Genomic DNA, 27750 nt, shown 5'->3' on the forward strand with positions numbered 1-27750 from the left:
TCCACAGAATATGCAAGAGAAAACTCAATAGCTTGATTTATCTCATTTCGGCCTGATTAATAACCCTCCAAAAGAACCTGAAATTAAACTGAAATAACGCATATAAACTTCACCATCTTCCAAGTTTAGTGCATCAACTTTAAAACTGGCCAACATTAATATTTTGTGTTCAGAGTTTTATTGCTTGCCAAGGTAAGAATCACTATTATTATCACTTATATGTAGGTGCAATATGGACTTACTGTATTTAATTAGACTATTACATAAATCTATTACTGTGCTATTACTGTTTACCTTAAAAATCTCACCGATGCCAAACTTTTGAACAGTAGTGTACACGGCAACACACTAACACCCAGAACACGGTAGCAACTACATAGGAACAAAAAAAAAGTTTGATTTTGTTTGATTATTCTCATTGAAGAACATAAGTGACTCTTAAAAAGTAGTAGCGCACAACATTTATGTCGCAAGTGTCCTGGGATGATGTAGGAAAAGATAAAAGGAATCAATGAGTGTCGATCTTGTAACAAATCAAAAGAACACACTCAGAGTATGATGTAACTACGTTTTTACATTTCAAGGAAATGTGAGTGGTGCTTGCTCATGCAAAAGTCACTGCTAAAATGTTAGGGTGTTGTGGGCATTACTAAGTGGTTGCCAGTGTTCAGGGTAGTTATGGCTCAAATCTAATCTAAATAATGTCTCCAGTCTCTTCTTTAATGCACACTATTGTTCAAATGATCACACTATCCGTCAATACGATTTTTTGGTAACACATGTCCTTGCTACACATGTTACATGTAGTAATAACTATAAATTATGCATAATTACATGCAACTAACCTTAAACCAAACCCTAATCCTAACTCTATAGTAAATACATGTAGTTAATTATTATTACTAAGTACTTAAATGCATAATTACACTGTAACACGACACCTTAAAATAAAGTGTAACTAAAAAAAACAATAAATTTATACTTTTATTAAGTAAGGATGCATTAAATTGATCAAAAGTGACAGTACTTTTCTTTAAAGAAAGACTTTAATAATATTACAAAAGATTTCTGTTTCAATTTGAGATATTTATTCATCAAAGAATCCTGAAAAAATGTATCACTGTTTCCACAAAAAACTGTTTTCAACATTGATAATAATCATAAATGTTTCTTGAGCAGCAAATCATCATAGGATGATTTCTGAAGGGTCATGTGACACTGAAGACTGGAGTAATGATGCTGAAAATTCAGCTTTGATCGCAGTAATACATTACACTTTACTATATATTCACATAGAAAACAGTTATTTTAAATTGTAATAGTATGTGACATTTTTCCTGTTTTTACTGTATTTTTGATCAAATAAATGCAGCCTTGGTGAGCAGAAGAGGCTTCTTTAAACATTAAAAAACAGCAAACTTTTGAACGACGAGCAACTAATAATAATCTTGCCTAAAAAAGGTGTGTTGCTGTGTGAGAGCATCCACAGAAAACTCATCGTTCGCCCACTCGTTCCCTTCATGAGTCTTTCATCACACAACCACAACAAAATATCAGTGCTGTCCTGAACTTTAACTGCACTATAGAGACAGAGAGCTGTCTGTGTCTCTGTCCTGCTCTCCAGTCTCAGTACAGAAGCCACGCATTAACAACAGAAGAGTGAGGAACAGCAAGCATGAACTCCAGCGTAACAGAAGAAAGAGAGGGAATGGCACAGGGAGCCGTTCAGTGACCCGAAGCGGAGTTAGTGCTGGTGAGTTAGCAGATCTGGAAGACCCGTGAGCCGAGCATTACCGTCCTCTCTGGTTCTGATGCGGGTGCTGGCGCTCTCCGGGCCGGGCCCGACATCAGTGTGAGCTTTCACCCACACCACATACTCCGTCCACTTCTCCAGCCCCTCCAGCTCGTAGCTGGACACATCGGCTGGGATGTCCTGGACCTCGTGCCGCTGCTGGTCCTCGCCAGACTCCGCCTGATAGGCCAGAGAGTATCTGACGATGTTGCCGTGACGACTGGCGGCCGGGGGAGCCGCCCAACTCACCTTGATGCTGGTGGAGCTGACACTGACCAGGTGCACCTCCTGTGGGGGGGCGGACGGGGCTGGAAAGGGGTGCAGGAACACATGAGCTCGGGCTAACTGCTTAAACACAGCCATGTGTCTTAAGAACTAGTCTGACCATCTAGCAGTTTACCGATAGTACTTTGGGGATTCGAATTAGACCAAGCTTCCTTTTTTTGTAACTGAATTAAAAAAAGGCATGACCAGTCATAATGAAAAATATTCGATGACTCACTTGTAAGATTAGTCTAAGCAGTTTATGCAACTGGCCACTGGAATGCAAAGAAGATAAATGTCCTTTGCAGAACTTAAGTTTAAGAACCAAGGTTTCTCGAGCTGGCTAATATAGTCAACACACACACACACGCACGCACGCACGCACGCACGCACGCACGCACGCACGCGCACGCACGCACGCACGCACGCACGCACGCACGCACACACACACACACACACACACGCACACACACACACACACGCACACGCATGCACACACACGCACACACACGAATATATGTATCTGTGCACCGTGAAACCTCATTTTGGAGGATTCCAAATAGCCTCTATCATAATTTGATTCAAAGCATATACTGTAAACACTTCTGTTCAAATGTTTGGGGTTTCCTCATAAATATAAATATATGATTCTGGTTTCCTCGTAAATATATGAAGCAGCACAACTGTTTTCAACATAAATGTTTCTTGAGCAGCAAATCATCATATTAGAATGATTTCTGAAGGATCATGTGACACTGAAGACTGGAGTAATGATGCTGAAAATTCAGCTTTGATCATATAAATAAATTACATTTTACAATATATTCACATAGAAAAACAGTTATTTTCAAAAACTTTAAAAAATATCAATAATCTTACCGACCACAAACTTTTGAATAGTAGTACATATGTCATCATAATATATATCATCTGTCAGCTGTCATTATCATTAAAATTTTTTAAGCTATTGATTTAATTAAAGTTGAAAAAAAGTGTAATATACACAAGACTTGCACATACTACAAACATTTATTCTGATTTCTTTCATTAAAATTCCTCTATTTTATTCTGTTCTAACATTTAAAAAAACACAATCCAGAGCCTGTCTGAATTCCCGCTGGTTGAGATTTACTGCTTTACAAATGTCTGCAAAAATGACTGCACATATTTTACTCTAAAAACTGTGTTTTGGTGGTGAAAGCAGAGATTAATGGTTCATTTCTATTTTGTGTGCGTGTGTCTGTGTGTGTGTGTGTGTGTAAGTATGACAGAGATAACAGATACATTTTGTCTGACACACTGTCTTTGGCTAGACGTGTAATTGATGTGATTGATGGCCTGTCATATTTCTGAGATGCTGTATCGATTTATTTTTAAAATCACTTGAGTTCACAGAAAATCCCTGCCAATCCCGTCCTGAGAATATGGCAAACTAAACAATATACACTAGGATTATTATTACACGGCTCTCTGGATTACTTGATTCTGATTGAATCAGCAGCAGACATAACATATTGGCTTTTCTGAAATGATAAAAGCGTATGTATGTATGTATGTATGTATCCAGCACTATGAAGCTGTGATAACTGTTTCGCTCCTGTGTTTTGTTCAGCAGAGCAGGCGGAAAATGTCTTCTGAGGAAAATACTACAGTAAATAAAACAGGGGAAGGTTTGACTCCACACAGAAGACCAAGAAACAAAGTGTGAATCAAAGAAGATGGTCATCACCTGTGGAGAAAGGAAACCGGGAGAGAAAATGAAAAGAGAAAGAAAGTGAAGTGAAGACTAAGAAAGTGTGGGAAGAGGTATGAGAAATAGGTGAGAAAACAAGATTAAACTGGGAGAGGAGACGAGAGAAACAGGACACATCTAAAATTCAAGAGGGAGTTGAGAAGAAAAAATTGTGAGAAAAAGAATAAATTCAAGGAAATGAGAAAATGAGCAAACGGTTTAAAAGAGAAGTGTGAGGAAACAGAAAGAGAGAGTTTATTTCTCACCTGCAACAGAAAGTGTGAATGATATACAACAGGAAGAGAGAAAAGTGAAGAAACAAAAAAGACAGCAGGGAGACACAGTGAGAAAAAAGCAAGACAGCAAGAAAAGAAATATTAAAGACAGTAAGAAAAGGAGCAGGTGGTAATGAGAGAGACTGTAGTGAGAGGAAAGGTACAGTATATTAAGAGCTGTCGAACCCAGTCCGTTTGAAACTTTTTTATTTTTGACAAAAAAGGCGACATAAAAGATGTAACAAAAAAGGAGAAATTTTAAAGTCACCATAAAATGACAATTCTTATTTTTTATGGAATATCGTAGTGTTTATTAATAATAATATATATGTGTACATATTTTTTTTTAAATATTATATTTTTTAAATTATTAATAACTTAACATTGAGAAGCCATTTTACTCCCGATTCACATCACAATAGGGAAGAGGGGACGACCGCAACTTCTGTTACATGCCGACTGAAGCACAAAAAAAAAAACATGATAAAGTGTATTATCGATATTGCAATGATACTATCAGATGAGAATAAAACTGAATTGAGTTGGATAATTACACCAACTTTGCTAAATATAATCAACATTGAACTGACTTGAGCTCATTAATGACAATATTATCTTCTGTAGAGCTGCTTTACAGCTGAAATAGAATTTCTTTCATAATTAATAATTTACAACATTAACAGTTATTTCCCTGCTTATTACAAGAAATGTCCCTGCTTTTTTAGAAAGTATTTTTTCCCCTACAGCAACTAGATTTTATAATTATTGCTATGTAAGATGATATATACAGATGATGGTCGTATATAATCATAATCATAATGCTTTGAAAAAATTGATATTTGAGAACAAGACTTGTTGTTGTTGTGTATGTTGTTTTTTGTTGTTTATTTATTCATTGTATTTTTGTGTTGTTGTGACTTATAAATTTCCCCCTGGGGATTAATAAAGTAAATCAAATCAAATAAATGTGAAGCTGCTTTGAAACAATCTGTATTGTATAAAGCGCTTTATAAATAAATGTGACTTGATTTGACTAGACTGTGAACATACTTCAAAATGTATCCTTTTGTGCTCTATAGAAGCCTATGCAAAGTTTTTTAAAAGACTCACTTCTATTCAAGTTGGGTCAGCATGCTTCCTTAGTTCACATATTTCGTGTTTTTCTATTCCACAGCGCTACTTTTCCATTGTTTTTCTATGTAAACACGCGCAAGACGGTTGTGTTTGACCATTGCACTCACGTCTTGTGTCTTTTGCAGTATCTCACGCATGACATGGTGTTTTTAAAAACGCATCTCTCAAGTTAAAAGTTAAATTGTTCAAAAATACGTCTCTCCCCTGTTTTTTTTTCCCTTTTACTGACCCGCGTTCTGTGTGAATGTAGGCACTATGTAGGCAGCTCACTAGGATCTGGCATTGAATTAGAGAGAGAGAGAAAGGGAGTGAGAGACAGAGGGATTTTGGTGTCTAAGCTCACAGGTCTTTCAGGACAGTGACTCAGAGACACTAGGACAAAAAAGTGTTTCTATGGGAACCAAGAACAAACCTTCCAAAGCTGACACGTCTAACATACAGCTCTGAATACCAGGAGATCTCTGTGAGGAGCTGTCATAAATATCTCAGCTTTAGTCCATATCTCTGGAGACGGAGGAAGATGAGGACAGAGATTAAGCTGTAGCGCCTGCGTCATTCTGACGCCACAGAGAAACACACACAAAGAGTGTGTGTCACACTCCACGGTCACTGCAGCTCTACACGACCCTGAACCTGAAACCAGAAGCTTTTGACACTCAAAAAACTGGTCTGATGCCGTTAAAATGTGTGTGAAACGGATGCCAGCGCTGCTCTGCTCTGGAAAACACAGGGTCTTTTGTATGGCGAGAGCGATATTGACGAGTAACATGTTAAAGGTGACATATTGTAATCTTTACTTTTGTAATGTTTAATTTTTCCCTCCCTGAAACCACTTATAATGTTAGTCAAGGTGTCTTGAACCAAATCAGTTTTACATTATACCAAACACATTATTCAAAATATTTCACCCATATTTTTTGTGCTTTTGATGGTCAAATCTTTGCATTTTGTTTGTAAACACATGCACTAAATGTTTTAATGCAATAATGTTTCATAAAAGCAAATGACATGGTGCTGGTTAACAAAGCAAACATGAAAACATATCTGGGGTGGTTAAAAAGCGTACCTCGTCTTTAGCCGAGTCACTAGACTGCTCAGAAATGGTCAAACTTTGGTCATAGTTTGAGTTAGGCACTTACTGGACTGTGCCGTGCGAGCTTCTGCAGGCTGTGTGTAAACCCCGAGACCCATCTCAGAGCGCGCCGCCAGAGAGAACATGTAGAGTGTGTCTGGCTTCAGGCCTTCAACAGCATACGAGCCAGCTGGGTCAAAGGTGATGTGGTGCTGCCATGGGTCAAAGATAAAGAAGGTCTGAGAACCACAGATAGGCTATATGTTCAAATATCTGTTGATTATGTTGATTTCAAACATCAACGGGGTTCACCAGAAATCGCTTACTGCACTTTTAAGCAATACTTTTTCAGCAAAAAGAAAGTAAAATCAATCTTAAAAAACTTAACTGATATCCAATTTATGTTTTCAAAATGATTGAATTTTATTATAGGACACAGCAGAGCACACAGTGTGCTCATGTACTTTATATTGTATACTGTAATTCATCCAGGAATGATTTCCAGAAAATTGGCAATCTGTGTACATACTGCAAAGATATTCTTTTCAGTATGCTAGTAATGCCATTCTGAACCACTGTAGCCAAACACACACAGATTCAGTGATTTTACCTTGTTGTCAGAATCGGCCTCCCAGTATGTGAGCTCATATTTGGTGATCTGATCCTGGACGGGCCACAGCCATGACAGCATGATTCGAGTGTCGAGCTCTGCCTCCGCTTCAAAACCAGTGGGCTGGGCCGGGACTGCAGTCAGAGATGTAGTTTGTCATACTAGTACACACTTAAATCACACAATACATTACACAGCTCTCTGAAATGCTTGATTCTGATTGGTGAATCACAGCATTCCAAGGTCAGATATTCCCCAATAATGACAATTATCAATAGCAACGCTGTATCATAATCCGAGTATCTAAGGCCATGTCTCTCGTTTCACACCGCTCTCTCTCGTTTCATTCAAACACAGCTGGTGCCATCTTGAGCCTCAGTTATCGACTGTATTTACTGTAAAATGAAACTAGAGGACTCCAGTATTATCAGTAGGCCTATATTGTTGAAGTGTTCGTCTGGTTGCTAGAATGATTGTTTTGTACACTGTACTGGATTATAAGATTATAAATAGAAAAGATTTTAAAATGGTTTCTGCTCGAATCAATATTTCATCTCCCCGTCATTATTTGTGAGTATTAACTTAAATTTCCATTTGATTGAACTTGTTCATTCGTCTAGGCTCAAAGCTGCTTGCTTTTGATTTGTGGATGCTTTGCGATTAGTGAGCTAATAAATATTTTAACTTGAATATTTTTCGTGCCTAATTATTTACTTATGTGGCAAGCAGCCATGCAATAAGCGGGGTAATCTACATCACTCCACATAACAGCCAGATGAATGTACAATCTTTGAGAAAGTTCAAATGGGTTCTATATAGAACCCTAGGGATCTTGACACAGTTTTAAAGAACACTTTATGCTAAAAGGGTTCTATACAATGAAAAATGTCTTAAATGATTACATAACACATTCATGTTTCATGGGTTATTTACATTTTTTCTAGTGATAAAGTATGTTTACGGGCTGTTTAATTCATAAAATTTAACAAAAATTAAAAACCAATTTACCAGATTAATGAATTGAAACCATAAAATGATCCCATAATGGAAGCCATTATAAGGTTCTGTATATGATATGCCTGAAAGAACCCTTTTAAGTTTCGTTATAGAACCTTTTACATTACACTATTGACATGTGAAGCCATCTTTTGTAGTGTGTCTTCATTTGGAGTCTTTTCTCAGCACATACTGATATCAATTCGATGATAAAGAAAAACAACAAAACAATGATTGCATAAGACATTCATGTTTCATGGGTTATTAACATTTTTCCTAGTGATAAAGTACGTTTACAGGCTGTTTAATTAATCAAATTTAACAAAAATGTAAAAAAATAAATAAAAACCAGTTATTGAAACTAAATCCATAAAATGATCCCATAATGGAGGCTATTAAAAGCCATTCTGTATATGATATGCCTGACAGAACCCTTTTAAGGTTCGATATAGAACCTTTTACATTATATCATATTGACTTTTGAAGCCATCTTTTGTAGTGTGTCTTCAAATTATCTTCATTTGGATTCTTTTCTCAGCACATACTGATATCAATTCGACGATAAAGAAAAGAATAAATACAATGTGTTATATAAGCACACATCTCACCTCCTTGCTGTGTTTTAACCTGCAGGACGTCCGAAGGCGGGCCGTCTCCAACAGAGGTGAACGCCAGCACGCGGAGCCCGTACGTGATGTCAGGCACCAGGCCGGAGATAGTGGTCAGGCTGCTGTCCTCCGTGTTGTGTTTCTGCCACGTGCTGATCGGGAAATGCAGATCAGACGTGTAGTACACTCGATATCCTCGTATCTGTCCGTTGGGCTCTTCGGGAGGCTCCCACTGCACCAGCATGGTCGTGGCGCTCAGCATCCGGGCCTGAACGCGCAGCGGAGGAGACGAGGGGGCCTGTTCGCTGGTCCGTGTCTCCACCGTCCCGCTGGGCGGCCCGCGCCCGATGTTATTGACCGCCATGACACGGAACTCGTACTCGGAGTAAGGACTCAACCCACCGATGCTGTAGCGCGTGGAAGCAACTCCGTCCACTTCCTGGAAACCATTGTCCGAGACTTTGGCCCGGTACTGAATCACATAGTACGACACGGGTTCGGGGTTGCCGGAATCCCATGTAAGAGTTACACTAGTGGCGGTGGTTTCGGTGACGATCAGAGAGGTCGGGGGTCGAGGCAGAGCTGAGAATGATGAAGAAACATATTTGGTTCCTTGACAATTTTGATTGTAAAAAGGCATAATATTGGACATAAACAGACAACATCTACAGTATAGGACTGCAAACCTTTAATAAAAGTTTACTTTACCAACACCGCTCCAACACACATACCCGTATTTTTTCCGATAAGCCTGAAGGACTTAATTAGCAGGATCAGGTGCGTTTAATTAAGGCTGAAGCTAAACAGGAACTGAGCTTTGCACCCCTGATCTAGAGGGGTGACTCAAAAAGGGCATGTGATGTGTTTTCTTTAATTAATTAAGGTGAATTCAGGTCTAATACAGGCCAAATATTTTAACAGCAAATTAGAACTTAATACCTTATATATATCAAACACAACAGAAACACATACTTTTGTTTAATTAAGTAGCAGTATTTGCTCCCAGAATAGATTTTCAATATCAAATGCTTTGATATAATGTAATAAATATTTTAATACTTTTCTCAATCTGAACAATTATAGTTGATACCTATAAAATCCAATAATCATCACAGTACACACATAGCTGTACATAATGAACAATAATGCAAGATCATAACTTAAGACAATAATGAATGCAATATAAATAATTAGTCCGTCACTATCTTATATTATATAGTGCTTTACTGTTTCAATGTTATGGAGTTGTCAGGAAAGTGTTCAAGCCAATTTATTTTTGATTTATTATTTTGATTTATTATTTTATTATTTTGATTTATTATTTTATTATTTTGATTTATTATTTTGATTAATTATTTTTATAATCAGTGCTGTTATTGTTAACTATGTAAAACTAACTATACCAAATAGTTTTTGGTAACTGAAATAAAGCTGAAAAAGTATATAAATATTAGATAAATAACCTTAAACTTAAACAAAGGTGCTATATTGCCTGGGTAATAAAGTACTAATATTACTAAAAAACCTAAATACTGTAAATACAAAGCTATAAAAAAATATTAAAAATAAAAATTACTAAAAGTATAAAAATAAAAACTGATTAAAAATATTAATAAATGCTCAACTAAATAACACTGGTTCAAATAAACTGGTATCAAATGTTATATAATAGAAAAATCGAACTGTTCACTATGGAGGCATTTTAAGTCCTTGTATTTTAAATATCTTCTCAGTGTTTCTGCTACTAAACCACATGTTCTGACATGCTAACATATACCAAATGAATGCAAATATAGGCCTATCTGTGACATTTCTCAGGGTAGATATGTGGTAATGACCTGGCGTTTGAGATGAAAGTAGAAAGATGTGCTGTGTTAAACACTGTTATTGTGATTATTCTGTGTCCGTATCACAGACTAGATCGGTAAGCTCATCCTATTTCCACAGGCGAGTTGAAAAATACCTGCATTGTCATAAAATAGCTTGTGAAATTGACTCTAAACAACTTTTGTGCAATATGCAATTGGACAGCTGTCAGAATCCAAACAGATCACCTTGTATAAGCAGCGGCAGTGTGGAAGAGGACAGAAAAACACACCAAAACCTTTTTAGGAGGCTTAAAGCCCCACAGCTGCTATAGGCCAAGAAATCCCAAAACACGTGATATTAACCTCAGCTAACATGATAATGCATGACGGAAGAGCAGTGAGAAATACCAACTGTAATGCCAGATACACTCAAAACGCTGTAGAAATGATTTACTGTGCTTTAATCAATGCTAAGGTTGTAACTCAACTCCATTTGCCTGAATCCAGCTCAAATTCTGCCGCTCGAAATTCTTTATTTTCAACACATCCCTGGATACACCGATAACAGTTTCCCATTTCACCGACTAATGGAGAGCTCAGAAGAATCATTGCAGTAACACAGTGCACTTTATAAGAAGTTTTTTAGAGCGTTGTTTGGTGTTTGGAGTGATTTACAGCAGTTTGTGATGTTGCGATGGTGCAGTAAGTGGTTTAGTTTCCTCTTTCTGGATTTCACAGAACAGTCTGAGAGTGCGCTCTTTCACGCAAGCGTTTAAATGATTCAAATTTGGGACAATGAAACGTTTCGAATAGATTCATTATCACGCAACAGCCCTAAAATAATCCTTAATGATCATTGGGAGCGCTGAGATTTGTTCACTCTGAGAAAAAGGAGGAGAGAGATCTCCTCATCACATTTCAGTTCTGATGAAACATTGATGAGGTGATTGCATGCGCTTCTGTCTGGGTCGTGGGAATCCCCATGAGTGTGTTATTGATGAGATTTCACTCTCAGCATTTCAGGGCCCAGCCTCCAATCGGATTAGAGCAGCTTCGTTTATTACCGTCTAGATAATCACAAACTTTAAGAACACAACTGATATCAATGCCAGCTGTATGGATCACTCGGGGACAGAGATTAAAAAAGGCAATTTATTTCTTTACATTAATGTTACCAAGCATACTTCATTACTGAATTTGAGTAGAATTTATAGCAATATTACTACTCTATTTTAAAAATATATGTTTTTGAAAAGCAAATGAAAATGTTTACTCCATTAGATTTCTCCTTTGTGTGGGTGCAAATGTGTTATTTATAATTGATTCGCAATTCAGCGAGGGTGCATTAAATTGATCAAAAGAGACAGTAACAACATTTATAACGTTTGAACTTTCTATTCATCATAGCATCCAGAAAAAAATGTATTACTGTATCCACAAAAAAATATTATGCACTATTAACTGTTTTTGAGCATTTTAAAATACATTCATACAGAAAACAGGGTCACACTTCAGTTCTGGGTACAATTATCACTATATACTAATTATTAACGGCAAATTCTGCCTCAATTAACTCATAACTACTGCTTATTAATAGTTAGTAAGGTAGTTGTTAAGTTTAGGTAGTTTAGTAAGTTTAAGTTTAGGCATTAATATGTGCTTTATAGGTACTAATAAACAGCCAATATCCCAGTAATATGCATGCTAATAAGCAAGTAGTTAATAGTTAATAATTGGACCCTAAACTAAAGTGTAACCAAAAACAATTATTATTACAATAATTATATTGTATATACATACAATTAATTATTATATACAATAATTATTTTTAAATAGAAAATATATTTCACAGTACTACTGTTTTTACTGTATTTTTGATACAGCAGTACCTTTTGAACGATAGTGTATATTTAATTATAAATGAGAATGAATATAGTCCTATTCGGACGGTAAATCGTTTCTCATGGGGTCGTAAGGTATTTTCAACATTTACAGGGGCTAACCTGTGATTTTATTGCCATCCGAATCTAGAATGTCTGCTTTTTCCTCCCACCACCTTGTAAAATCCATGGCCAAATTAACTAATGTTTTTTGACAAACACCAAGGTCGTGTGGTAATTTAACTGCTGTCCAAATCCACGTCTCTGAGTTTCCTAGAAGAGATCACTTAAAAATGCACTGTTTAAATCCTTTTTGACCACCGCCGAGCACCGCACGGTTGCACTTCACACTAATTTGGATGCATTTTAAAGATGTAGCCTACACTTGTATTACTGAAATGCTGGAAAGTATTTACAAGAACGATATTTCATCACTGCTCAAAGGAGAAGGAGAAGAAAACCACGTAAACATTTGAAATGGGCCGTTATTATGCCAGCAATTATATACACCAAAAATGTAAACCAAGCAGCTTTATGTTTACCTTATGTAAATAAGAGGCTGTATTAATTTCTGCTAATTTCCATATTTTTAAAGTGACATCCATCATTCTGAGATAAAAGAGAGAAAACCTTTTTAACTATAGCGCATCCAACTTCCTATTTTTAAACTGGAGATTTAAATAATCTGATGATAAATAGGATATTTTCCTATTATGAAATTAAATATGAATTTATTATTATTATTCCAAGCATATGATATTTTATTTACAGCAGACAAATTCTGCGACTGACCACGTGTTTCCGGGTTCATAGAATCACAAAACTCGCTCCTCCACCATGTGCCATGCAAATTAATTTTTACTGACATCTATATGAGAAACACTAACTATCCGAATAGGGCTTATTAAAGGCGTCATGACATGAGAAACCAAATTTGCCTTGATCTTTTAGTATATAAGAGATCTTTGTACCATTAAAACTTCCTGCAATTTCATAGCTTAAGACGTCCTCCCCATTATAAACGAACAATTTATTTAATCAAGCTCTAAATACAGCTCGTTGTAGATCCATGTTATGAAGTGACGTCACGGTGCGAAGTGACGTACCAGTAATTTGCATATGACCGCCTGAAGCGCAAGACAACTATGCCTCATTTCGCATCATCGCATCGTTGTCGCGCCCATAGATGTTCAGTCGACGTGCAGCGAGTGCAAACAACAAACAACATGTTTGAATACGTTGCCGAAAGATCCAGATGTCAGGGAAAAACGGATGCAGTTTTTTTTTGCGGACGTCCCAGTCACGGCAGTGTTAATTTAAGCATGTGTTCTCTACATTTCAAGGATGACTATTTTGAGAACAAATCGCAGTATGATGCTGGCTTTGACAGAAAACTTTTGCTTAAAGATCAGGCCGTGCCGACTTTTCTGGGCCCAACAACGCCACCGCAAACTGTAAGTAATGTATTTCATCTTAAAACTACTTTTTTTAATGCATAAGCACTGACGTTAGCCAATCATAACAGTAGGTGTTAGCACTGAACTCTTAAAGGGGAAACACCCCCTTTCATAAATCACTACATTTTAAAAGGTTTTTGTCCAAAAAACTATAGTAATACTATAATTGCACCTAAGGGAACATAAAATAAGCAAAAAACAAAAACCATGTCATGACCCTTTTAAGCACGTTTCATACAAGTGCAAAGATAGAGTTGATCCTGAGGCTAAACGTCTCTTACCTTTGACCGTGATCTGAGCTGTGGTGTCGATCATGCCCAGGGAGGATATGGCCACACAGGTGTAGTTCGCCGACTGCCGGATGTTGGTGAGCTCCAGCACATTTCGGCCAATGGGCATCTCCTCCTCTTTGGTTAGCTCCTGTTCACCCCTCATCCACTTCACATAGGGCATGGGAGCGCCCACCGCCACGCAGGTGAGGTTAACACTGCCGCCCGGCATCACTTCGTGATTGGTGGGCGGGATTGAGAAACGTGGCGGGACTCGCCGTACTGTTGGAGGAGCGCAGATGATGTTATACGCAGAACGCAGATACAGGAAGGCATGGCTCTGGATATACACCATTGACCTCTAAGATATAGAGTCTTTATTTGAAAATATGAGAGATATAATATATGAATTAGCTCTCTGACTGATTCATCTGAATGGACAAAAGCCAAACTAAATCAAGGGAATAGAGCGGAGAGCCTTAATATTCGATAAACTCACCAGATAAGAGTCTGTTTTTGGCAGTAAATGCATCTCAAGGATTTTTTTTCCTTATTGTCTCATCAAATTTGATTTCTTTCAAAATGCTGGCAAGCTATTTACTGTTATATGTCACTAAATTAACTTAATGCAATATTTCTCTTTGGATCACAAATATACAGTAAAAATGCAGACAAAGAGCAACCTCAACCACAACTGGTCACAAAATCATTTGTAAAGACCAGTCTCGCTGAGGTGTGCAATGCTTCTTTTCTACATTGCCGGTCCCTGTCACACTATCTTGGACTGACAGACACTCAGGAGCTCAAAGAGACGCAGACAGGCGAATGTCACGTCTCAGAATTGAACTTTAGACTTTCTCATCAATATGACTGATAGCTTAGCATTGCAGCGCACATTTCCTTCATCGTTTCATAGGTATAAAATGGAAAACAGACTCTGAAAAGTCAAATTTCACTGAATTTTCTACAAAATGTAGTCATTTATAAAGTTCTACATCTTCACTGCCCCTTGCATGTTTAATTATTAAATATTAAAGCTAATTTGATTATGCTGTCAGTCATCAATGAGACTGTCAGATATGTTTAACATATTTAACTCAGTTTTCCAAAATTCTGCATATTTCCCCCTCAAATCATAAAAGAAAATTATATTTATAGTTTGCCAACAAATCTTTTTTTAAGATATGTCTATTTTGAAAATTTGATTAAAAAATATATTTTCATATGCCACATTTGTGTATTTAAATAATGGCATGATGAAGCTCAGAAGTAATCATTTTTTTTTTGCAAAGCATTGCATCTCACTTAGATCAAGTGTCATAATTTGACAGCAGAAGATTGTGACCCTTTACAAACATTAAGTTGTGCAGCCAAAGCCAAACCATCCTGTCCACTGAAAACACAGCAAACGCTCTGTGTATCTGCAGAGCTCCCATAAAAGAGCAGCATTTTCCGTAGACTTCATGGAAGAAGCCGTCTGAGAGAGTCCATGGAGAGATTGCTAATAAACCAATCTTTTATAATGTCTCTCCGTATATAAAGTGGAATTGTTTGCAGATGGCAGCTAAGTTTAACAGGGAGCTCTGTGGCCAGACATCTGCTTATTTTTCACGGATAAACAAGTCTCACTTCTGAGAGACTCCAACACACTTCCAAATCTGAACATTACCTGTTCATTTCCTTGTCATTACCTTCACATTTCCAGGAAATTATTGCGGATAACTGAGGAAAATGTGGGGCTAGAGGATAACAAATGCTCAGTATTTATTTGACTTGAATGCAATTTCTGGAAAGTAGAGAACTAGCTACCACCCAAACTCCAACAATAAACTCAAGATGTCTCTTTTTCACTCACTCACTCACTCACTAACTCACTCACTAACTCACTCACTCACTCACTCACTCACTCACTCACTCACTCACTCACTCACTCACTAACTCACTCACTAACTCACTCACTCACTCACTCACTCACTCACTCACTCACTCACTCACTCACTCACTCACTCACTCACACACACACACACACACACACACAAACAAACCAGGTTATATGTGACAAATCTGTCCTTGCTGAAAATAAAATAATATGTGCCGTAAGAAATAAAACCCCAAAGCCAATCAAATGTGTAGAGTAAGACTTTAAACCAATGAGATTCCACTGTACACAAACAAAAATAAAAACTGACGAACTGACAAACATCTTGCATGATTGTGGCTAGTTAAGACAAAAAAGCTTTTAGTTATGACTCTTTGTTTCTTGTGTGTGTGTAATTTGAACATATTGCTGTGGTTCAGGTAGAGTAAATCAATATTTATTGCAAAAATGTATTGACTCAAGTCAAGTAAACACTGAGCAAATTGTGCTTTTGGGGTCTGCTCTGTACTGGACATGGCCAGGGGTGGCCGTAATAATCGTCATCTTTCAGAGATGAGCGCAGAGTAAGGACTTTTGAGATTGAGTTAAGTTTGTTAGTTGGGCAGGAATGTCTGCAGGTGTAATAGTGTAAGAGAGACATCACATTAATCCACGTTAGTCACTGTACATAGAGAGGATGATGTTACCCATGGACATGAGGGATGGTCACGACATGATGGCACGAGTTTCTCTCATTTAGAGATTGTTAATAAAGTTTGAGAAGTCTTGGCTGGCTAGTAAAACAGACCGGCGTGAGCGATGCCAGTGGCCGCGGTGAGGTTAGAGAATGGGCAGAACTGACATTAGTGACTGATCTCGTGAGAAGTATTGCTGGGAGTGATAACAGAGCAATGAAAGCTTGCAGTTAGACATGCAGACATACATGCAATTTGAAGAGAGAGAGAGCGAGAGAGAGAGCGAGAGAGAAAGAGCATTGTTTTAATGGGGAGGTGATTGCAGGAGAGGGAGGTAACTGGGCTTTATTCAATGCACAAGCAATTTCACAGACGCACACACACACACACACACACACACACACACACACACACACACACACACACACACACACACACACACACACACACACACACACACACACACACACACACACACACACACACACACACACACACACACACACACACACACACACACAATCCAAAGCACATCAATGGCCATGCAAGCATGAAGCAAAAAAGCACAAATCAGCGATAGCCAACAGAGCATGCATATGTGACCTATCGAATAAAACACCAATAAAAAAAATAAAAAATCCAAACGAATACATCAAAGAATGAACAAAATAGTGCAAAGAGTCCAATTTTAGCTTTGTCTGATCAATAGAGGAAAAAACAAAACAACATGATTGGATAACTCTCTGTAACAAGCTGTGATCAGAGAGGGATTCCACCAAAGGCAAACTCCTGATCCTGCCAATGTTTCTGCTGTCAGGGATAGACATCACTACATTTGAACCATTTTCTGGACTGTCAACTTGTTGCAAATCTTCTAGTCTGAGGTGGATTAGTAGAATCAGTCTCCAATCAGCGTCAAAGCTGGGCTTTATAATGGAAATACTGGAGAATGAACAAGCCGAAAAAAACAACAACAAAAATAACAACAACGTGAAGTCAAGGTCCAAAATAAACACTCACTAAATGTGAATTGAGAGTCATTTCTGTTCAACCACCATGGCTGGCTTTATTAGGTAGTACAACATATACTGATATAAGTGCATCTACAAAAACTACATAAATAAAGTATATATATACTGTTGCTGCTGTCTCATGTATATATAGACACATGGGCCAATATAATTAACAACAGAGTTTAAGACTAAGACTACAGGGATTATTTATGTTGGCATGTCTTATTTGTGCTCTGCAGGTGCCAATGAGAGAGCCTGCGCTGAAGATATCTCGCTCAAGGCCACATAAAGTGAAGAATACGTTAAGACATGAAGACCTGTAGAGATCATTATCATAGAGATCGGAGTGACCTAGAAACGGCTGCCAGAAACCTGGGACACATTAACCCAACCAGAACCTCCTTATCAAGAACAATTGGTGGCTATATGGTTATTTGAAAGTTCTTGATGTTATATTACGCTCTTCAAATGAGTGTTCTGGTTTCTGGACTTTTGTAGCACAGATGTACTTAGATGGTTCCCTGAGAAGGGGAACGAGACACTGCATCCTATTAGAGGACACTATGAGGACACTGCGAGTTCCCGTTCAAAGGGAAGGTAATTTGTCAATGTCATTCAATGTTCTTGTCTAAATGAAACAGCTTGTTTCTGTGATTATTTACAGAATGCCCTGGTTCAACCACTTCGGGTTTTTGGAAGGATAATGACTCTCTTTTAAACAAACAACGGGAGAGGAAAACCTCTTTTGCTTTCGGCATTCTTACTTGCTGACTGTTTGTATTATTCTCCACATCAGAAGTCCTCACCAAATGGCTGATTCCAAAACAAACAATGAAAGCTGCTTTAGCCAGCTTAAATACTTGAGAGCTCAAAAGGCTTTCTGGCAGTTCGCTGGCGTAACAGAACAGGCCCTCTGAAGAAGGAGCAGAGGGATTGCTGCCATCTTTGAAACTTGAACTGGTTTATAAACAGGTCTGATCCGCTAAGCTAAGGGTGAATTCCTCTGATTGTTCTTTGACCTCTGAGTTCAAGCTTTAAACAACAGCATATCACCCTGTTCATTTAGAAAGAACGATGCTGCTATCCTCTGTTTTCGCAAACAAGACCAGCGCTGCACAAAACGCATACATTTCATGCGCGTGCACAGAACAACTTCTGTAAACAAGTAAATAAAAAACTTAATACGTGCCAAATAACTGGAAGAAATCGACGTGACTCAAAGGGTGTTTTCACTCTTCAACTGTTCCCATCTTTTGCGACGCAACCGCCGCATCGACACAAAGTGTCATTCTGTGCATGTTAAGTTTTAGTAGCTAAAACTAAAGAAACAAATACACGAGTACAAATTTAAAGTAAAGAGTCATTCCTTTGCTATAGTGATAAACTGTTGCCACTAGTACTCGGTACTGCTGTTAAAATACAAGCCAAAAAATACAAAGCAAATCAACTCAGGAGTGCATCAAAAAAATCTGACTTAATTTAAAAAACAGCCAGATGGATATTTTGTATGACCTCAGCATAATTTGCAATTGGCATGAATGTAATTTGGCAGAAAACAAAAGCATGGCTGAAAAACTAAACAAAAGACTGGTTTGGAGCCAAAAAACACAATGCATCGATCTCAGGTTCAGACCGGGCAATCGAAGTGTGAAAACAGCCTAAAAGATCCCTGAAGTTGCTCTAGGGCTTTTTACAAATGTCTGAAAAAAACAAAACATCCACAGTTCTGACACATGCAACATGAAGAAGAAGAGCAGGCTGAAATGTGAGGCCGCCAGCAGCATGCATGGGTTTGTCAGTGTCAGAGATTCAGAGCTCCAGAGAGACTGGCACACGACGGGACAGGAGCTGCCAGCAGGGGGACACACGCCTCCCATCCGCCGGCCCTCTGCGTAGGAGGAGAGATAGTGAAAAGAACGCACCTTCCCGCTGGTCTGAGAGTGAGGAGTGGATTGATATTGGATGGCAGGGTGCGATGAAGATGAAGGAAGGGAAACAAAAGAGAAGAGAGCAGGAGGAAGACAAGGAGAAACAGAGAGAGTAAAACAGGCAAATATTCCGCTTATCCATAAAAGAGAGATGAGAACATGGAGACGATAACAGCACCAAAACACACTCGTGCATCCATTCATTTCTAGATTTCTTGTATTATAAATCAAGGTGTATTTTATGACAGTTTATGCATAACATACAGGTCAGATTTGAATGTCGATGCATTGCAAGCGTATACTTATCATGCGTTCTTGTATTACTGTGGTGGTAACTAACCTTAGAGAAAAATTATAAGTACTATAGACTAGCCCAAAACATACAGGAAAACATTTAGCATTTTTAGAATAAAAAAAACCCAACACATTATGTTATGAATTGTTTTACGTACACCTGTGTGCACACAAAATTAATCAAGTAACATATAGTATCTGCAATCTCTTTCAACTGCAATTGTTTTTCTTACTTAGAATTTTTTGTCTTGTTTTTCATCACAATTATCTAAAAATTCGTAAATCAATACATTTACTTGAGAAGCAACATTACTTGAATCTTGCTCTCTGAAAAAATGTGTATACATCTAAGTGAGTTTGTGCTTAAAAAAAGAACATATTTCTGCCAGTGGAGTCAGAAAAATAAACTTTTCCCTTTGAAATGAGTTTTTATCGGGTATAGAGTGCAATGGTGGACAATAATCGATGCCGCTTTATGACGTCCTGACAGAAAGACTAGCATGTTTAATGGTTTTTGGTCCTCCACACAGTGACAATCACAGCACTCAAAATAATTGTGTAGTCTAAACCCAGCATCACTTTAATCAATTTGTTTTTCAGAAAAAAAAGGAAAAAAAAAGATGATGTTTTAAGTAATTTTGCTTCTCAAGTAAATGTATCTAGATTTAAGAATGCTTACATATTTGCCCTGGAAAACAAGACAAAAATACAGAGTAAGAAAATCTTTTTTTTGCATTGTTCTGCCTAAACCTCCCAAATTTACAAAGGCACAAACACACACACAAACAAACACAGAAGAAGCATGATGCAGGACCCTCAACAGTGCTTGAGGGTCTCAGTGTGATAAGGCACATGGGAATGAGAGTGAACACACACACATCTTTCACATGAAAGGATAAGCAATTATGGAATGATCACTCTCATATACAGTGATAAAGGTGTAAACACCTACTCACTGCAGTTGAAACCAAAGAAAAAAAGACAGAGAGAAATAAGAGTAAAAGAGAGACGGGGAGGAAGCGCACTAAACAAACACACACAGGCCCACACACAGCGTTCAGAAGAGATCTGTTATGTAAGTGTGTGTCCGTGAACTTTACACACCTGTAGAGAGACTCTAGATTAGACTATAAACAAGAACAAAACCATATCACAGCATACAGAAAATATCCTCATTAGTTGAGCTGGGTGATATATTGAATATTTACAATATATGCAATATTGTTTTGTTGGCAATATGAAATTAGACAAATCGAACAAATCCAGACAAAATTGAGGTTCAAATGAGAGATTCTAGTAAAATATCTTTCAAGAAACTTTAATAGCTTTACTCAATTAATATCCGTATCAAAAACCTTTATAGAGTTGGAAAGTAAATCAGTTTTTTCGAATTGTCCATTTCAATGAATAGATTCATTGATTCAGCAATTCAATGATACATTAGATTAAAATGTTAATTGAATTTATATACTTTAAAATTTGTTTTAAAAATATATACCTAGGCATATACTGTACATTGCTCTTTATAATACATAAACAAAATAAAATTTAGTGAAAATTATTTTTTAACACTAACATTTTTAATGTACTTCTTGATTTAAGTATTTTGAATTTACTTGCAATGACGTTTTGGTCAAACTGATGATTCCTTTCAATGAAAACAAACCAAAACATCCTTTTAAGTAATATTGTAATTTAAATAATATTGAGATCTGTAAGCCAAAAGGCTAAAATATTGCATATATTTTTTATGGACTATCATCCAGCCCTACACATTAATTATAGAATAACAATGAAGGATAAACACATATACACACAGTTAACTATGAAGACTTAAATCAATAATAAATCCTTGAATAGAAAAGCAATAAATGTATGACACTACCATTGAAAAATTCATGGACTAACAAAATGAGAACATCTCTCTCTCTCTCACCATAAAGCATCAGATACTCAAACATATATATTAAATGTCATTCATCAAATGGCACGTCCTGAGAGTGTGTGGTCTGTGTAAAGATCAAAAGGCTCCGGAGAGAATTCACATGATATGATCTTCACGATGCATCATTTATATGAGTTTCTCTCTGATTGGTCGAGGGCTTGAGGAAGAAGACCAGGAGAATTTATGGACAAAGATTTCTCATTTCCCCTGCTTTCATATCGAATCGCGTACACACACACACACACACACACACACACACACACACACACACACACACACACACACACACACACACACACACACACACACACACACACACACACACACACACACACACACACACACACACACACACACACACACACACACACACACAATCAAAGAGCAACGTATCTCAACATTCAAAGGTCTGAATTTGAAGTGGTCTTTAAGCACTTGCCAGGCAAAAGTGGGAGTTAAAAAAAGGTTTTTCTTTGAAACAAGGTTTTAGCGGTCTCTGAATCTGCTGTAATTGATCCCGACATTAATGAGGGAATTTCCACAATGGGATTCTCCAATCTGGCTTGCAAGTCTCAACATGGCCTTTTCTTTGATGCCCTGAAAACACTTACACCATTTCCAACCTTCATGACCAGCAACATTAAAGGGTTCTTTATGTAATTTAATATTCTTTACAATTTTAAAATATATTCTGCACTTGTCCCCGAAGTATAATAATTTAATATTAACTTCAGCCCCTCTCTGACTTTAATTAAATAGGCTGTATTCGCTATTGTACCTGTAATATGTATAATAATAATAATAATAATAATAATGTTATATTTTATTTTATATTTTAATCATATTTTATTATATATTTAATAATATTTTATTCTGATGGAAGGCTGAACCTCTTCACAACTAACACTTGTTGTGGTCTGCACATTTTACTGCACAGTTATCAAATATATTCTGCAAGAATCACTGTAATACTCAACAAATGTTGCAAAGATCACTAATGGACAAAAATTATGAAAATATAATCATTGTAATGTCATAAACAGTTTTCAGTATATTCATTAGTATAGGGAATCAATCAAATAAAATAAATAAATAAAACTCATCGAGTGAGGAAAACATTTCTTGATTATTAAAAATTGAAAACAATGGAGGAGTTATCCGCTGCAGAACCGTGTTTCTATTAAGACAAATGGTTGATTAAAGAGAAATGTGAGTTTTTGATTGACAGGTCCTGTCCTGGCCGTGGTTAAGCCTGTATGGAGAGCAGATCGAGATGAAACGGGATGGGGTTTTGGGTTTGGTTGAGGATCTTACCTCTGACGTAGAGGTTGGCAGGAGCGGAGTAGCGTGTTCCTGCGCTGTTCACCGCCACACACTCATACTTGCCCTGGTCCGACTCCTCGCTGTTCTCGATCTGCAGCGCCCCTGTAAAACACAACATCAGCAATCACAAACCAGACAGAAATGCTCTCACGCACACTCACAAACAATCGAAATGTCCATCGCTTTTATTGAGGGTGGCCCGAGGAGAAGAACATTTTTTCTATACACTTCATTGACTAGCACTCGGCTGGCATATGACCTTTCTTGTCTCTCTAAATACTGAAAGAGCAACATCTTTCACTCCATAATTCAATAAATCTAAAACTGAGTTATTTATTCATTGTGGCAAGTAAAAAGACCTGCAGGCTACGCCAGCTATAACCGTCACTGTACATAAACTCTGCTATTCTGCTAGCCGAGACAAAGCTGTGCTTTTAGAGAATCGATCTATTGACATCTATAATACAGTCGCTGCAATTACTGTCAATACTGTACATCCTCAATGCATCCAGACAAAAGACTTTTTTCTGTCAACAGTATCATGACAGATGCAGTTCTCATACAGCCACTTACCTGGCTTCAGCATTCTGTTCATCTTAATAACACATACATTAACACAAACATTTCATTGACATTGTGTTCTGACAAAATAAGGAAACAATTAGCTCATTAGGTTTTTTAGTATGGCGGTGCTGTTTGTTTGCGTGATGTGACATACATCATGCAATCTGTGGAGGATGGAAGCACAACGAGAAAACTAAAAATGTCGTCAGTGTATTTCAGAAGTAGTCCTGAAATGCATTATGGGATGAGTTTAAACGTGTGCATTAACAATAGAAACATAATCCAAAGACTGTGAGTGTATGAGACCTCATTACGATACTGAGCATTAACCTCGCTCCAAGAGTTCATTATACAAACGAATGGCCCTTTAAAACACTTACAGCACACATAAACACACACACATTAGATCTGTTCCAAACCCCACTGAGCCGCCTCGATGTCTAAAGGCCCGTCCACACCAAAGACAATAACTATAACGATAATGATATAGTTTAAAATCATTTTAAATGTAAAAGAATAGCAAAGTCTATACCACACAACTATAACGTTAAAGGCACAGAGAAACTATATCGTTGGAATCACTTTCCGAATGTTAATTTTTTCCAGCTGATGAATGAGAAAAACATTGACAGCCAATCAGAATACACCAGACTTTAAAGAGATCAAACATTTAATGTGGCAGCGAGCGCTCAGAATAAACAGAACGATATCGTCTGCTGATGAGGACGCTAATAAAGTCATTGTTATAGTTATGTTTATAGTTATCGTTCTTGGTGTGAACGGCATAATGTCTATTTACTAGAAAACTAATACAAATTAGAAAAAAAATAACTAAAATTAAAATGAAAACAGAAAATTTTCCTGACTATAGCTCAAACAGTAAATCATGGCGCTAGCAACACCAGGTCGTGGGTTTGATTCCCATGGAATGAATGAACTGATAAAATGTGTAGCTTGAATAAAATACATGTCGTTTTGGATAAAAGCATCTGTCAAATGCATATATGTAAATGCCACCAACTATGTAAAACTACATCTCCTATAATTGTCCGTAGCAGCAGGAGAATAATAAAACACAAGAATAAAGCATCATTGACACACTTAATGCATGTCCTCCATGTCCTTCATTTTGTTTCTATTTTATGTTTTTTTGGTCACACTTTAAATTAGTTTAAATTCTCACAATTAACTAACTATTAATTACAACTTTTGCCTCAAACTCATAATTACTGCTTATTAATAGTTAGTGAGTTAGTTGTTAAGTTTAGCTATTGGGTAGGATTATGGGATGTAGAATATGATCATGCAGAATAAGGCATTAATACGTGCTTTATAAGTACTGATAAACCTAGTAATGTGCATGCTAATAAGTTAATAGTGAGAATTGGACCCTAAACTAACGTGTTACTGTTTATTTTTTCTGACTAAAACCACATTATATTTTTGATTTCCAAACTTGTAGTAACTTCCCGGGAGTGAGAAGTTTTTATTGATACTTTGCAATATGTGATGTTGCATTTGATCAAAATGAGGTTGTTTTAATTGAGCAGTTTTCTGTTTGCAATAGCCTTCACATTATGCCTATGGTAGTTATAAATGCAGCTCAACAGCGTTTGGAACAGAGCTACTGTCTCATTCTCTAGTTGTCAGGAAAAAAGGCTTTTCTATCACTTATTACATTTGAAATGTCATTCTGCCCTCTCTCAGTCTAATCTCACTTTCTCGCCCTGACATTCCCTCCGAAGAGTTCGGCTCAGAGTTACAGTCAAATTTTGAATTTCTTTCTTTCTTCTTCTTCTCTTTTTTTACATCAGTTCTGTCATGTCAACGGGGAGCTTTTCTATCACTCAGTTTGGACATTCTGGATTCTCCTGCTAAAAGCCTGGAGATGAGAGGAACTTGGTTAATACAAACTGTCATAATGACACTAAGTTTTTCTGCTGCGGGGAATGAGATGTTGTCAAGGTATCTCACAATTTCTCAAACCGCACTGCAGCTCTGCTGAGTTATTGATCAGACAGACTGCCAGGCATCAGAAAAGGCCTTTATCTCTGAATAAAGATCAGTTCAGATGAAAATGACATTCAAATAATGTCACAATACAAAATTCTTATTGTAGCTAAAACAGATTTCATTTTTTTAATGCAAAATGTAATATCTTCCACATATTTGGTGGTGAAATATGACGAATATGTATTGTTCACCCATGTAGATGTTAACTGGATGCATCTTTGTAGAGAAAACAACTGCATGTCTTCTGGTGGTTTGGTATAGCCGTCTTTAAACACTTTTATTCTTTTCAATTAGGCTGAATCAGACGTTCATTAGTGAGACAGACGAGCAGAGGTTCATGCACAGAGACGAGGCCGGATTGAAGACGAGGAGGAGGAAGACAAAGAGAGAAAGACTCCAGAATGAGGACAGGGTGATGGAGGGGGGACAATTTCAGATGAAAACGAAATCGAAAGATGAGGCATTTGGATGTTTTCTGTTTTCAGCATTCTTACCTCTGATTGGTGTACCACCTGGTGAGGTAATATGAATGCAAATAAGATTAAAGAGAACTGTTAGTGTGAAGAGAGAGAGAGAGAGAGAGAGAGAGAGAGAGAGAGAGAGAGAGAGAGAGAGAGAGAGAGAGAGAGCAAGATCTAGAGAGAGAGAAGAGGAGAAAAAGATGAACAGGAGAATTTCTTATTTAAAAAGCGGCATGTACAATCTTCCCAGAAGATGTTTGGCTCTTCTGTTCTCAGTGTGTGTCTCATTACGTAGTTTACATTTGCTGCTTTAGGCCAGAAACATACTCTATGCAAGCACACAAAAGAGCGCTGTACTGTTGTACATGTTCTTGAGTTACTCCTCCAGTACTCGAGGGAGTTACTGTGCTAAACGTCAGTGCAATCAAAACAGATGTTATTATTCAGGTAGCTGACTGAACTTTTGTTTAAAAGCAAAACATGACAGAAAACTGTCAGTAGAAGAAGAGTTTACACTAATATCTGCTATAGCACCCCATATGAAGTTTGTAATTTGAAATTAATTCCATTTTGACATATTTTTAAGCACCATGTGTGAAATCAAGCTTGATTAGCTAAAAGTCTCTGAGTTCATGTACTTGTGTAGAGTATGTTTTGGCCTTTAAATGACTCATTCTTGTGACGGCTGAGCCAGTAATAATTTCAACTCTCTCTGCACAAGGGTCTTCAGCTATTTTTACAGAGATGCACATCTACCTCCAGCACAACTTTGGCCTTTGGATCCGACAGCAGCTGTGCTAAATGAATACAGTTGTCTGATGCAACACAGAAGAAAGCTTTTTTTTTAAGTGCAAAGTAAGAGTTCAATCTCATTGCATTGACCGACCCTTGAGTCTTACTATTTTGAGAAAGTGACTTTTTTAACTTTGAAAAAAGCATTGTCTGTTGACTATGATGCAGATTCTTGTCAATCGGGATCATAAGTCAACCACTCCACCATGTGAAAACAGTTCAGATTCGGGAAGGGGGTCAGAGACACGAGGAAGCCCCTGTAAACTGTGTGGATTGTGGTCCAAAGCCATCAGCAGTTTACAGAGAGCCTGGCGTACACTGGGACCCTCAGAAAGCCCAGGATGTCCTAAAATCCTGCTGAGAGGATGAAGGACTTTGGGCAGAGTCTACAGTGTAGCGTGAGCATAATGAAGAATAGTAGGACTTTACTATATCTTCACTATGGCTAGAGGGAGAAAACTCAAGTATATGTTAATGTTTCCCCCTAAAGAGCAGTTGGAAGTAAGAGTTCTCTATTCACCGGCAGTCGAGAGATAGTCGCTATCAATCTTGGCTGTATTTAAGACTTTAAACAACAGCTAAGCTGGACATCCATTATCTTACTGAGGAGAAATCAATAATCATCCTGACACATCTCTGTTCATAAAGATCTGCACACCAATCATCATAAATCACCTCTGCCTGAGAGCTTAGTGTACAAATCGGTAAGAAATGTCCAGGGGATTTTCATCATCTGCCAGGAAAAAATGTTTCGACTGCTAAAAAAAGTAATTGCACAATTTAAGAAGATGCTAAATTTGAAGCATCATTTGTGTCCGTGGCACAAATGATGCTGGAAGTTTACAGCCGAAATGAATACTTACGGTTAGGGGTTTGCTTGAAAAATTGACTATTTTGACAGACTGTAATACAGATTTTTATGTTTTCATTATTTTTATTACCTTGGCATTAAATTACAGAAAACTAC

General features: G+C 37.4%; 1 protein-coding gene across 3 annotated transcripts in view; it reads right to left on the reverse strand.

The window, feature by feature from the left end:
• The window catches only part of ptprfa (protein tyrosine phosphatase receptor type Fa), a 187268-nt gene that overhangs the window by 74912 nt on the left and 84606 nt on the right, over positions 1–27750 (reverse strand). Inside the window, exons 6-12 of one of the 3 annotated variants that reach the window (XM_077199807.1) lie at positions 26025–26042; positions 22945–23055; positions 13910–14179; positions 8484–9065; positions 6880–7013; positions 6337–6481; positions 1795–2100 (exon numbers count right to left, since the gene is read on the reverse strand). In XM_077199807.1, the coding sequence (XP_077055922.1) occupies positions 1795–2100; positions 6337–6481; positions 6880–7013; positions 8484–9065; positions 13910–14179; positions 22945–23055; positions 26025–26042 (1566 nt within the window). The remainder of the gene's footprint in view (positions 1–1794; positions 2101–6336; positions 6482–6879; positions 7014–8483; positions 9066–13909; positions 14180–22944; positions 23056–26024; positions 26043–27750) is intronic. The other 2 variants (XM_077199805.1, XM_077199806.1) reach the window with 2 other exon arrangements.

This window comes from Siphateles boraxobius, unplaced genomic scaffold (genome assembly GCF_051911475.1).
Source record: "Siphateles boraxobius isolate OS27281-9 unplaced genomic scaffold, OSU_SipBor_1 41, whole genome shotgun sequence".
In the NCBI taxonomy this organism is placed as follows: domain Eukaryota; kingdom Metazoa; phylum Chordata; class Actinopteri; order Cypriniformes; family Leuciscidae; genus Siphateles; species Siphateles boraxobius.